At 38.4% G+C, this 14,407-nt stretch overlaps 1 protein-coding gene across 2 annotated transcripts in view; it reads left to right on the top strand.

The window, feature by feature from the left end:
- STIL (STIL centriolar assembly protein) overlaps positions 1-9,480 on the top strand; it is a 55,007-nt gene extending 45,527 nt beyond the window's left edge. For both annotated transcript variants that reach the window (XM_057531408.1, XM_007164497.2), the window contains exon 17: positions 7,975-9,480. In XM_057531408.1, the coding sequence (XP_057387391.1) occupies positions 7,975-8,764 (790 nt within the window). In that variant the 3' untranslated portion in view covers positions 8,765-9,480. The remainder of the gene's footprint in view (positions 1-7,974) is intronic.
- Positions 9,481-14,407: the final 4,927 nt, after the last annotated feature.

The following is a 14,407-nucleotide window of genomic DNA, read 5'->3' as shown; positions in this document are numbered from 1 at the left end:
TGCGCCAGCTACTGGATGTACAGTTAATGCAGTTGTGCCATCTAAAAGGCAAAAACATTCCTTTTTGTGGGACTCCCCTGGTGGCGCAGTGGTTAAGAATCCACCTGCCAATGCAGGGGACACAGGTTTGAGCCCTGGTCCAGGAAGATCCCACATGCCGCGGAGCAGCTAAGCCCGTGCACCACAATTACTGAGCCTGCGCTCTAGATCCCGCGAGCCACAACTACTGAGCCTGTGTGCTACAACTACTGAAGCCCGCACGCCTAGAGCCCATGCTCTGCAACAAGAGAAGCCACTGCAATGAGAAGCCCACGCACCACAATGAAGAGTAGCCCCCGCTCGCCGCAACTAGAGAGAAAGACTGCGCGCAGCAACGAAGACCCAACGCAGCCAAAAATAAATAAATTTTAAAAAACGATTATTTCCTTTAAAAAAAAAATTCCTTTTTGTAGAAATGTGTTTTGAAGAATATAGTTATATGAACCTTACTTATTGCTCACCAGTTCCAACTGGCCATGTTCTGTTTAGATTCCTCTTCATCAAAGATCACCTCAACACATACTTGTTTTTAAAGAGGATAAAATCTGGAAATTATGTTATTAAGGCTAGTGTGCTTTCTATTAATTATTTTTGATGTCATTTTCTAGTTACAAAAGTAATACAATTTCATGATTTAAAAAAATATCAGGGGCTTCCCTGGTGGCGCAGTGGTTGAGAATCCGCCTGCCGGTGCAGGGGACACGGGTTCGAGCCCTGGTCTGGGAGGGTCCCACATGCCGCGGAGCAGCTGGGCCCGTGAGCCACAACTGCTGAGCCTGCGCGTCTGGAGCCTGTGCTCCGCAACAAGAGAGGCCACGATAGTGAGAGGCCTGTGCACCACGATGAAGAGTGGCCCCTGCTTGCTGCAACTAGAGAAAGCCCTCGCACAGAAACAAAGACCCAACACAGCCATAAATAAATAAATAAATAAATACATACATGCATACATACATACATAAAAAAAATTTTTAAATCAAATAACATGCAAGAATATCAGATAGAATGCAAAAGCCCCCACTTCCCAAACTCCTCAGTCTGACTCCTCCTAGGTTATTTCTCTTAACTGTTTCTTTGGTATTCTTCTAGAAATGCTCTAGGCATGTTCAAGTATGTATCTGTGTGATAAGTGTTGCAATTTGGGTTTTTTGCTTAACGTTATATCTTAGGTACTTTTCTTTATAGGTATATGCAATTCTTTCTCATGCATTTAAACAGCTGCATAATATTCTCTTGTGCTCATGTACTATAATATAGTGAACCCGAGTTCTCTATTAATGGACTTTTAGGCTGAATCTCTTATTTCTTATCTCAAACAATGCTAAGTGAACATCATTCTACATGTACTTGTACAAGTGTCTTTGTAGGATAAATTCCTGGAAGTAGGCAGGATCAAAGGATATGTGCATCTGAAGTTTTGGTAGATGTTGCCATTGCCCACCAAAATAGTTTTACTAGTTTATATGCCTCCCACCAGTGTAGGAATGAGTCTAGCATTTTTGAAGGTTTTATTTCAATACTCTTGGGATAGAGGCTATATACATCTGTTAGAATGCATAAATCACCCTGCTATCTGTGTGGAACCCTTACGTTTTGGTATGGCTGTCTGTAGGGAATAGTTTTTAAGTAATGTATTTCTTCATAGTGGCCACCCTGTTTTTTGGTTTTTTTTTTTAATGTTAAATTTACAAAGACTCTACTGAGTCAGTTTTTTTTCTTTTTTTTTTTTAAATTTATTTATGGCTGTGTTGGGTCTTCGTTTCTGTGCAAGGGCTTTCTCTAGTTGCGGCAAGTGGGGGCCACTCTTCATTGCGGTGCGCAGGCCTCTCATTATCATGGCCTCCCTTGTTGCGGAGCACAGGCTCCAGACGCGCAGGCTCAGTAATTGTGGCTCACGGGCCTAGTTGCTCCGTTGCATGTGGGATCTTCCCAGACCAGGGCTCGAACCCGTGTCCCCTGCATTGGCAGGCAGATTCTCAACCACTGCGCCACCAGGGAAGCCCCCGCCACCCTGTTTTAATGTCTTAAGTGTGAAACATTGAAATGAATAAATTTTCAGTATATAATGAACTTGATTCTGTTTTTAAATGCCTATAATGAAATGGAAAGTAAAGCCTTTTTGATGTATCAGTGTGGAGTAGTCAGATTCTTCTGCTCTCTATTTAAATGACAGTTTATATTATAAATTTATACTATAAAAATAATACATGCTCAGGGTTGGAATTTTACAAAATGAAGAAAATGTCATCTGAACTAATAACACCCAAAGAAAACTATGTTTCCTCATAGTTGCTGTTTTACTATATATATAATTTTGTTTATTTTTCTTTACTTACCATTACAAAATAGACATTTTCATTTAATATTATGGGCTGTTCCCATTTTTAAAATTCAGTTACCTATATGAGTTGAAAAATACATAGATATACATTCATAGATAGGATTTTAGTTTCATGTAAGATGATTTTCTCAAGGAAGTAAAAGCTGATGTGAAAAAAATTGTTTTCAGTTCAAAACAATATGTTAAATTAATCATTTCCATAGAGGGGTAAGCTGGCTAAAATTTTACAATAACATAGCTATATCTTCACATGAAAACTTTTTTTAAAAAAGCTTTATTTTATGTTATAAATTGTGTAAAATATTGTAGAGCTTTGGAAATAGAGTTTGATATTTGTTTTGTTTCCATTGTCAAAGTAATATGTTTATTTTGGAAACCTTGGAAAATTTAGAAAAGTAGACAAGGAAAACCCATATTCAGGGGAATTCCCTGGCGGTCCAGTGGTTAATACTATGTGCTTTCACTGCTGAGGGCCTGGGTTCGATCCCTGGTCGGGGAACTAAGATCCCACAAGCCGCGAGGCCAAAAAACCCAAAACAAAGCATATTCATACCAACCAACTTCATTTATTATTAAAAATTTTGCTTTTGTATTTCCTTTTATTTTTCTAAAATAATTTTAACAGCAACCATTTATTGAGTGCTCATAATGTATGAGGAACTGTGCTGAAGTTTTATGCAACATTATTTCAGTTAATCCTTGCAATAATCTATGTGATAGATACTATTATTATACATGTGTTATAGATGAGGCAATTAAGTACCAATTTACTCAAGGCTCCACACCTGTAATTTTAAACCTGCTCTTCTAACTCCAAAGTCCATAGTTTTTTTGTTTTGTTTTGTTTTTTTACTATTTTGCTCTATGCTTATTGCTTGTTTAATTTTTTGGTGGGGTCTTAACGGTGATGTATATTTTGCTGCTTTGTGTTTTTTTTTTTTAATTTATTTATTTATTCATTTATTTAATTTTTGGTTGCATTGGGTCTTTGCTGCTGCACGTGGGCTTTCTCTAGTTGCAGTGAGCGGGGGCCACTCTTTGTTGTGGGGCGCAGGCTTCTCATTGCGGTGGCTTCTCTTGTTGCGGAGCACGGGCTCTAGGCGCGCAGGCTTCAGTAGTTGTGGCACACGGGCTTCAGTAGTTGTGGCTCGCGGGCTCTAGAGCACAGGCTCAGTAGTTGTGGCACGCGGGCTTAGCTGCTCCGCGGCATGTAGGATCTTCCCGGACCAGGGCTCGAACCCGTGTCGCCTGCATTGGCAGGCGGATTCTTAACCACTGCGCCACCAGGGAAGCCCTGCTTTGTGTTTTGACCATACTGTATATACCCTCCCAAAAAAATGTTTTTGGTTTTACACTGGAAAATAATCATGTTTTCAAAGTTGTTGTAATGTTTTCTAAGCATCATCTTTAATGGGGAACTAATAAACCAGTAAGTAGGACATAGTATTTGTTTACTTAACCCTTCCCCTCTTGTCAGAACTGAGTCAAATTGTTTTCAATGTCTTACTATTTTAAATATTGCTATGATAAACATCCTTTTGCAAAGATTGCATTTTTTAGGTTTAGGGTTATTTCCTTAGAATAGAGTCTCAAGTGGAAAGACTAAGTCAAATGGTAGGAAAATTTTAAGGCCGTCACTACATTGCTTTCTGAAAGAGTAAGATTTTTACCTTCCTGCCAGCTATATGTATTAGTAGTTCACCAATACTTTTACTCATTTTACTTCAATAAATATGTAATGAGCTGCTACTGTGAGCCAGCTATGAGAAATATCATGGTATACAAGATAACCTAGGAAAGACATCTTTCCCCTCATAGATCTTATAGTTCAGTGGAAGAGATGCACAAATAAAGTCAATTATAAAATACTCTGATACCAGCTGTGAAAAGGAAGGATATAGTATATCATGGAAGCACATAGGAGAGGTACCTAGCATATTTTCATACTGTATTATAATTACCCTCTATTAAAATTGACCATTTTAAGGATCTGTGCTAATTTAGACCAAAAATTCTTAAATTATCTTTAATTTATATTTTATGCATTATTAATGGGTTCTATATATTATTGTGATTAAAAATGAAACTGCCCTGAAACTATTTCTCTAACACATATAAGTCATATTTTGTTGTCAATAGTCTTAGGCTGAGAGGAGATTCCAAGCATAAGACTATCTAAAGCCTACCTAATTAATTCACGTTGTTTCACAGTTTGTCTTGAGCTTAATTTTTTTAGTATAATCTCCTACCACTCTCTACCAAATTCCAGTTTACCCATATTTGGCATTTGCAAAGTTCCTTGCTGTTAGTTTTACCTGGGATGCTCTTTTTTATCTTTCTGCTTGCCAGAATCCTTATCCTTCAAAGCTGAACTCAGACATCACCTCCTTTGTCAATGTTTCTGGGACCCCTCACCAGAATATTGACGTTATGTACTCTCAGAGTACCTCATTTCTAATAAATTATATAGCATGTTCTTGTGATAGCCTTTCCAGCAAGATTGTGAGTTTTATCTATCTGTGAATCCTTATTGCCTCTACCACACTTGGTGGGTCTTCATGGATTGATAAAGGAAGGAAATCCAAACTACTCAGGTCATCACTGAAGTTTACAATGAATGCCTTATTTTTATAAGTACCTCTGTAATACTTTTTGTCAGTATTTATGGCCTTGTGTTGTTATCTTTTAACACATATTGGTATAATATAGCTGGTGTGCTAAAAGTTCATAAGGCAATTGTTTAGAATTTAAGACACATTTTTCCTATAGAAATAGTGCATAAATTGTAGTTTGGTATTCCAGAAAAGTAATCTTTATAGTTCTTGTAATGCCTGTTGTTGTTCTAGTTCTATAAACCAGCTACCTTTGTCATTGTACCTATGGAAAACTTATTTCACGTTCCAGTTCTGGACTGCAGGAGCATATCTTCCAGCCAGAAGAGTAGCTGAGACAGGGCAAGGAAGATTTCCTTTCTGCTTTCCTGTTCCATAACACTGCAGATTAAGAAGGTCCAAAAACAGGAAAACAATGAAAGAAGGACCCAGACATACCTAGAAATTGTAGGGAAGGTGGAGGACTGGCAGCAGCCTCTACAGGCATATTCCCAATTGGAGTGACCTTTTGAATTCAGAACAGATCCTTAGCAGTCTCTCTAGTTATTTCCTTGCTCTCTGCTTGAAAATGGTATGTTTTCTCTAGTTGAAAACCCTATGTAGGATAAGTAGGGGGTAACTAATCGGGATTCAAGCAGGACAATAGTCAGGGTTGGTTTTCATCTTTAAGTAAGTTGGAATAATTCCCTTAATTATTGGCATGTGACTCTCATATTTAAACATAAATGGACTCTCATCATCCTTTTGTGACTGCATATCTAATGAGATTCTAATATAGTATATCTGTGATCAAGGCTTTTAGGATTTGATCAGTGGAATGGCCTACTTTTGCTTTTCATCTTAATTACGCTAGTGTTGTTTATATGCGTTTGTTCTGAGTATTATTGATTTGTTTTGTTTTCAAAGTAATGGTGTTTCCTCCAGACCCCAAATCGAAACTAGCTAGCTGTGTTAGACAATGAAACTTGAAGAACCTTCTAAACTGATATTGATTGTTTTCATGGATTTATATAGATCTTTTAACCATTCTATAAAAGATCTATTATTACTCAGCCATAAAAAAAGAATGAAATAATGCCATTTGTAGCAACATGGATGGACCTAGAGGTTATCATATTAAGTGAAGTAAGACAGAGAAAAACAAATATTGTATGATATCACCTACATGTGGAATCTAAAAAAATGATAGAAATAAACTTACTTACAAAACAGAAATAGACTCACAGACATAGAAAATAAACTTATGGTTACCAAAGGGGATGGCGGGAGGAGATAAATTAGGAGTTTAGGAGTTTGGTATTAATGTATACATATTACTGCATATAAAATAGATAAACAACAAGGACCTACTGTACAGCTCAGGGAACTATATTCAATATCTTATGATAACCTATAATGGAAAAGACTCTGAAAAAGAATATATATATATAAATAACTGAATCACTTTGCTTTACACCTGAAACTAACACAACATTGTAAATTAGCTATACTTCAATTTTTAAAAATGGTTTAAAAAAAAAGATCTAATTCAAATTAGATCTACTTTTTCTCAATATTTAACCTTTTGAATTAGAAGTTTTTATTTGCCTTTTCATATTATTTACATTAATATTATCTATAGATATTATATATTTTTAATATGTACAAGTCTTCTGATTTAATATGCAAATTGCTTATGATTTTGAGGAAATAGGCAAAGAAAGTAGAAAAATAACTTTATATTCAGAAGATATTAGCACTATGAATATATCGTAAAAGAATAATATCTAGATAGATTGGTACTATCTCTTCCATCTTTTTTTTTTTTTTTCTTCCATCTTATTAAGACAGTCTCCAAAGCAGTAAATACCAAGAAGGTTGAGGAAGAATTCCAAGGTAGTTATAAAGAACAGCATTATTAAGCACGTTCTTCCATTGTTTGGTAATGACATCACTGGTTTTAGGGGATATTGATGGTTGAAAATAGTTTCTTCAAAATTTCAGGTACTTGTGAGAATAAAAATACCTGATAGTTATTTGGGTTTTGTGAGGGTAGGGATGCAGGCAGTGGCTGGCATGTATAAAACAGCTGAATTTCTTCATTGGATGGTATGGAAAGTCATAGCATATTCTTTGACTAGAATATAATAATAATATAATATATTGTATATTATATATATATTATATATATAAAATATAATAGTACACAGAGGACTCTGATTTTTAGGGAATAGAAAAACTCTGATAGCAAAATACAAATTGTTGAATACAGTATAGTGAAACAGTGGTTATAGAGCCCCAGAGAGTAAGGCAGACCTGGGCTTAGCTTGCCAGTTACTAGCTGTTCAACTTAGGGAAATTAGTTAAAATCTCTAGTCCTTAGTTTTCTCAACTGTAAAATAAAGATAATAATACCTATTTTATTCATTCAGTAAATATTTATTGAATGCCTACCCTGTGCCAGGCACTGTTCCAGGCACCAAGGATACTGCAGTGGTGGGGGAAAGAGACAAAAAATTCCTTGCCCTCATGGATTTTCATGAGGGAGCTAGACAATAAATAAGAAATGTGAGGTAAATATATAGGTAGCCATAAGTGCCGAGGAGAAAACAGAAAAGTAGGGGAAGGGAAATGTGAATTGTTGTAATGGAGAATAAGGTTGAAATACATGATAGGGACAACCTCCCAGAGAAAGGTTTCTGCAAGGATTAAATGAGGCACTGAATGTTTAGCAGAGTGCCTGGCACATAATAAGGCATCAATAAAAATTAGCAGCTATTATTGTATATGTGATATACAGGAAAAGGCAAGTCAATTGATTACTGTTAATGAGATAAACCAACCAAAGTGAGTGAGACTTAGATGTCTGAGCTCTCAGATAAAAAGCACCATCAAGCTTAAAGCTGAAGACTTACTGTTACCTTCATAGAATGGAACATATTTACAGTAACACTGTTTAGTACCCAGAATAAGATAAATGATGGCCTGCTCTGTTCTGTCTTTCAGTGTGTTGGCATGCATCAGCCCTGAAGCAGTGATCTCTGGATTAAACTGCATGTCATTTGCTAATGTTGGCATGAGTGGCTTAAGCCCCAACGGTGTGGATTTGAGCATGGAGGCAAATGCTATAGCTCTGAAATATTTAAATGAAAATCAGCTGTCACAACTGTCTCTCACTCGATCAAACCAAAATAACTGTGACTCATCTTTTAGCCTTCTACATATTAATACAGACAGAAACACAGTGGGCCTTAGTTTAATTTCACCAAACAACATGTCATTTGCAACTAAAAAATACATGAAGAGGTATGGACTGATTCAAAGCAGTGACAATAGTGAGGATGAAGAGGAGCCTCCAGACAATACAGATACCAAGAGTGAACATTTAGTGAATCAAAACCTTACGTGCATAGCTGAACAACTTGATTGTCAGAAAGAGCCTTCTAAGAATGCTTGTGAGATAACTACTCGTTATAACTATGACTCCACAGGCACCCACACAGATATGCCAGTACTGAGAAATATTACAAACGAAGTTGTTCGGCCAAAAGCAACACCACAGTTGAATGAAAACCCAGATTTCTTATTAAAGAACCTTAAATCAAGTCCTGCAGTGAACCTCCGAACTGGAAAAGCAGAGTTCACCCAACATCCTGAGAAAGAAAATGTAAGGGACACTCCGATTTTTCCTGAAAGTTTGAAACCTTCTGATACTTTAAAGCAAATGAATAGTATGAATTCAGTAGGCACCTTCTTAGATGTGAAGCGTCTCAGACAGTTGCCAAAATTATTTTAAACTTTTAACTCCCCTGCCCTCCTGATATGAGGATGGGATGTCTCCTGAAGATACTTATGGAAGCCAGAGCCTTTTGATAGTTTGGGAATTCCTAGTCATTCTAGGGATCTCTCTGTTTCTTGGTAGCAGCTGATGGCAAAGAGCTGAACAAGTGACCTGATTGTCTATGACATGGCTGGCTATTAGGAGGGCTAAGTGCTCTTTGTTCAGATAGTGGCGTTCAGCATCACTGGATTTTTTTTTTTTTTAAACAAATCCTGAGATCAGTTATTTCAACAAATTTAGATAAGCAGATGCTATCCAACTATGAATCTGAATTGCTCTTTTATACTGTACACTTTGAAAAGTAAGTCTGTTTTCCTAGCATTTTGCATCTACCCAGTATCACCAAAAGAATATAAAGTTATCATGACCCTGAGTAAATTAGCTAAATCAACCCTTATTGAATTTAAGGGGAAAGTTTTATTTTTAAAAGTAACTTAACATCTTTTATACAAGGAGTATAGATGTTGTCTTAAGATGCATATTTGTTAAATACTGTGGAAGTAAAACTTTTGCACTCTTGTGGGTTGATGTTAATGTAACATTTTCAACATATAGCACTAGCTATCACATAATAAGAAAATTATTGAGTATGAGTGTGTTTTATAAACTTTGTGAGTTTTTCAGATGTTTTAGTATTTTTTAATGGAACTTAATAAAAATGTCTAGATTGACTGCTTTCCTTTGTCCTCTGCTGTAGCATATCCTTCTCCACTTCTTAAAAAAAAACTTTTTAGACTCCCCCAAAATTACAAAATGATATAGAGAGTTCAGGTGTACCCTTTATCCAGCAAACCCCAATGATAATATCTTATATAACCATAGTAAATGATCAAAACCAAGCAATTGACATTGGGTGCAATATTAGTAACTAAACCACAGACTTTTCAGGTTTCACAAGTTGCTGCACTCATTTATTTACTTTTTGGTATATAACTATGAAATTTTATCACTTATAGATTTGCATAACCACCACCACAATCAGCATACAGAACTGTCCCATCATCACAAAGAAACTCCCTAGTTCTACTCTTTTAAAATACAGCCTCCCTCCAACATTAACTCCTGACAACCAATGATCTGTTCTCTATCACTGGAGTTTTGTCATTTTGAGAATGCTAATATAAATAGAATCATAGTATGTAATTTCTTGAAATTGGTTTTCACTCAGCATAATATCCTTGAGATCCATCCAACTTGTTGAGTGCATCAGTAGTTGCTTCCTTTCCTCACTTTCTTAAAAAATAAATTTTAAATTGTTTTTTCTGAATGTAAATGAAAAAGTCCTCATTCACTTGAGAGAGAAAGCTCTTCTGCTGAAGTTAGATTAAGATGTCATTGCCTTATATCAAATTTGATATGTAAATTGGAAAGAAGTGGACTTTGGGTCTCTAAATACCCAACTGGGGCCTTCTAAGGTAATAATCTGATGAACCAATTTATACTTAGCCAGCCAAAGTATGGCAACATGGTGCTCTCTGCTGTTCCCCACTGGAGCCAGGCACCAGTTAGTGTACATTTCCCTGTTACATTGCTCTTTCAGGTTAAAATCAAGATATAGAAATGTCACTGATGGTGATTCTCTGTGTTTACCTTTGTTCCCATAGGCAATGTCTGGGGCTTCGGTTATTTTAATAAATATTTTTAAAATCCACTTATAGGTTTCATTGGAGTAAATTTTTAAGTAATGGAATTGTCATCGCCACTTCAAGTGTGTTCTGTTTAACTTTAGCCCTCAGTGTTTCACCCAAGAAGTGAGTGTAAGTACAATTTATATTGCATATTATTTAAAAAACTGAGAGAATTCTGATTCACTGAAAGCCTCATTAACTATACCATTATCTCTGGGAATCCTGTAATTTTCACACCAAACAAGAAGCTCTCTATCTGAGCAATGAAAACTGAACCCGAGGCTTTTTAGGCAGAATCTAATTCCATCACTGCTATTAGCACATCTAATTCAAGGCCTCTGATAAGACACTTAAGCAGTTTTGGAGACTGAGTTTAGACTGTAGATTAATTCAACAAAACATGTCTCCTACTAACATCCAGAGAAGAGGGACCATCACTGAAGCCTCTCTAGAAGTTCTCTAAGAAGAGAACTCACTCTGGAAGTTATTTGACAAATTAGTATCTACGATAGCTTTTCAGCATCTTTGGATAAAGCATTAATAAGGGAAAAGTTGGATTAAAAGACTTTGGAGATGACTGCCTCTCAAGTGACATTTGTCTGAATTTCTTTCTTCCATCCAGTCCCACAGAATACTGTTTATAGATATGTGGGCGCTACGTCAAATGGAATAAGGAAAAGATGGAGCTTCTGTTACCTGGGAAAGAAACCTATTAGTCTAGGTCCTGGCCAGTCGGCACCTCCACCCCCTTCATCAAATGTCCCTTCACTCAACCTCTGAGCCCCTTGATGGTTAATTACTCTATGCTCACTTGTCCTCTGCCTTTCCCTGCCTGTGCTAAATAAGCTCCAGAGAAGTGGATGTAGACATGTTAGACATAAGTCTTGCTTTTGCCAGCTGTAAAGGCTCTAGGGAAAACAGATACACACTGGAAACAGCGGCACAACAGTATGAGACAGTGTATGATGGAAAGCCAAAACGAGTGATTCAGACTGTGAGGAGCCACAACAGTGTAATCACGATAGCTTCCATCTTTTAAGACTTAACTGCATGCTCACAGTGCTCTGTGCAGAGCACTTCACATGCCTTAGTTCATTTAAGCCTCCTGGCTGACCCCAGCTGGTGATTGTCATCCTCATAGTTGAGGGGCTGACCTTAGGGAAGTAACTTACACAAGTAAGTTGTTACCAGAGATTCAAGCTCAAGCTCCTGCTAAGCCACTGAGAAATGCAACTTATCTGAGGCCTGAGGAATTCAGGAAGAGCTTCCTACGAGACACAGATCTTGAGCTGAATGAATGATTTTGAATACTACAGTCGGTGCTACTTCAGGTATGTGCTGTCCTCCAAGCTGCCGGCCTTAATTTCTGCCAAGAAGTCCCCCTGCCCTTTAACCAAGACCAGAAACTACTGGTTTTTTAGTCAACAGTCCTGAAGAAGGGAACCCCAGCTCTGTTAATATTAAAGAGTTCACGTCAAAAAAAAAAAAAAAAAGAGTTCACGTCAATGATTTTACATCGTGGTAACCTCTATTGAGTACTGTAACGGCTCCAGGAAATTAGAGGAGCAAAAGAGTTTTCTGTGCCCTTGTTTTCTAGACATTGCTCGTCTTTTTTTTTTTTTTTTTTAGATTTATTTTATTTATTTATTTATTGGCTGCGTTGGGTCTTCGTTGCTGTGAGCAGGCTTTCTCTAGTTGCGGTGAGCAGGGGCTACTCTTTGTTGTGGTGCGTGGGCTTCTCATTGCGGTGGCTTCTCTTGTGGAGTACAGGCTCTAGGCGCACAGGCTTCAGTAGTTGTGGCATGCGGGCTTCAGTAGTTGTGGCTCGCGGGCTCTAGAGCGCAGGCTCAGTAGTTGTGGCGCACGGGCTTAGTTGCTCCGCAGCATGTGGGATCTTCCTGGACCAGGGCTCGAACCCGTGTCCACTGCATTGGCAGGCGGATTCTTAACCACTGCACCACCAGGGAAGCCCCTAGACATTACTCTTTTTTTTTTAAATTTTATTTATTTATTTATTTATTTATTTATTTATTTATGGCTGTGTTGGGTCTTTGTTTCTGTGCGAGGGCTTTCTCTAGTTGTGGCAAGTGGGGGCCACTCTTCATCGTGGTGCACGGACCTCTCATTATCGCGGCCTCTCCTGTTGCGGAGCACAGGCTCCAGACGCGCAGGCTCAGTAATTGTGGCTCACGGGCCTAGCTGCTCCGCGGCATGTGGGATCCTCCCAGACCAGGACTCGAACCCATGTCCCCTGCATTAGCAGGCAGATTCTCAACCACTGCGCCACCAGGGAAGCCCCCTAGACATTACCTTTGAGGGCAGAACCTTTCCTAGCTCCTAGATTAACAGAGACCTTTATGCCTGCAAAATAAATTTAATGATAATGTCTTAGATTTGCAGACTGCTTCACACTCTTCAAAGTGCTTTCCCACACATTTCCTCATATAATCCTCACAACCAAAACCCAACTGAAGTATGTATGGCAGACATCATCAACCTCTTTCTACAGATGATGAGACAGACACAAATAAGTTATAAGTGGGCCAAGGTCACACATTTATAATTAACAACCTAGTCCTTCATAGCATCCAGCCCAGCAGCAGCCATTCCCTCCATTCTTCCTCTCCCCACCGGCACCTTTTATACCCCTAGTCAATCAGCAGGTGTCTAATGTTGATTCTGCTGGGATGCTGAGCATACCGTGATGAGCAAGACAACTTGTCCTGTAGGATCTCGATCTAATGGGGGAGACACATGCAAACATTAGCAATACAGTGAGGTCAGGGCTTATAATAAAACTATATGACATGAGGATATATTAAGAGGACGGTTATTTTGAGAATGCTCCAGGTTTTTCCAAAATCTTACAGGAGCAATATGGAAGAGAAGGGGAAGATGTGATATTTCTGATAGAGGGAACAGCTTGTTGGAAAGCATGGAGATCTGAATAGGTATAGCATTGGAGGAGGGGGTTGGGGGCAGGAAACCAAAGATAGGAAGGGAAAAAATATACATCTAGAAAGAACACTGAGTTAGGAGTCAGCAACATTTGGGTTCCTCTTGTCCCTCTGCTCAAAATTCCGTAACATTGGGCAAGTCACCTCATATCACTAGGTTTAGTTTCCCAATTTTTTAGGTGAAGGGGTTAGCCATGTATCTCTAACATTCTGTGATTGTATGAAATGTTAATGCAGAAATAGGCTGTGAGGAGTGGTTTATAAGTCCAGAGGAGGGAAAGGCTTCTGCAAGAGATAGCATTGGAATTGGGCCTTGAAGCATTTTGAAGGATTTCCACAGTCATCGGTGAGGAAAAGGAGATTTCCTTACTTTTAATAATACCTAATTATTTAACACTTTAAAAAGAAAAAGAATTCCGTTTTCACCACCAAAATTGTTGAGTAATAATATCTGTTCGAAGAGGTACCAACATGTCTTTCTCCAGCTCTGAGTTAATACATTCCCTGACTTGAAGGAGCTCAAACTCCAGTGTGGAAGAAAACATCAAACCCACAGAAAGGGGCTTAAGGGTTTGGAGGCCTGGGTGATGTTCCCTATCTCCTCTCCGCTCCCCAAACGGGAACTGTTTGGATCACAGAAAACATCCTCACAGGAAATCCTGCTTTCCCACCTCCTGGTAAGAGGCTGAACTCCAGGAAAAGGACGGATTTGGGGAGAGCCCTGTGTCCTGCCTCTTCACGGGAGGTCTGGGACCAGGAGGACAAGAGGAACTAATTAAAAACACAATGGAAAAGGTGATGTCAGGTATTCAGAGCTGCAGGGCCCTCAGAAATCACTTGGTCCTCATTGTACAAATGAGGACATCGGGGCCCCAAGAAAAGGGACTTGCTCAAATTCACACAGCTCAGTAAGCACAGAGCTCAGGCTGGAACTCAGGACTCCAGGCCCCCAGAGCATGCTGTCATATGCCATGGTATTTGAGTCAGTAAATCAGGTACCAAGCATCAAACCT

Source organism: Balaenoptera acutorostrata, chromosome 1, assembly GCF_949987535.1.
Source record: "Balaenoptera acutorostrata chromosome 1, mBalAcu1.1, whole genome shotgun sequence".
Classification (NCBI taxonomy): domain Eukaryota; kingdom Metazoa; phylum Chordata; class Mammalia; order Artiodactyla; family Balaenopteridae; genus Balaenoptera; species Balaenoptera acutorostrata.
The sequence above is the reverse complement of the archived record's forward strand: the minus strand, read 5'-3'. Positions and strand labels throughout refer to the sequence as shown.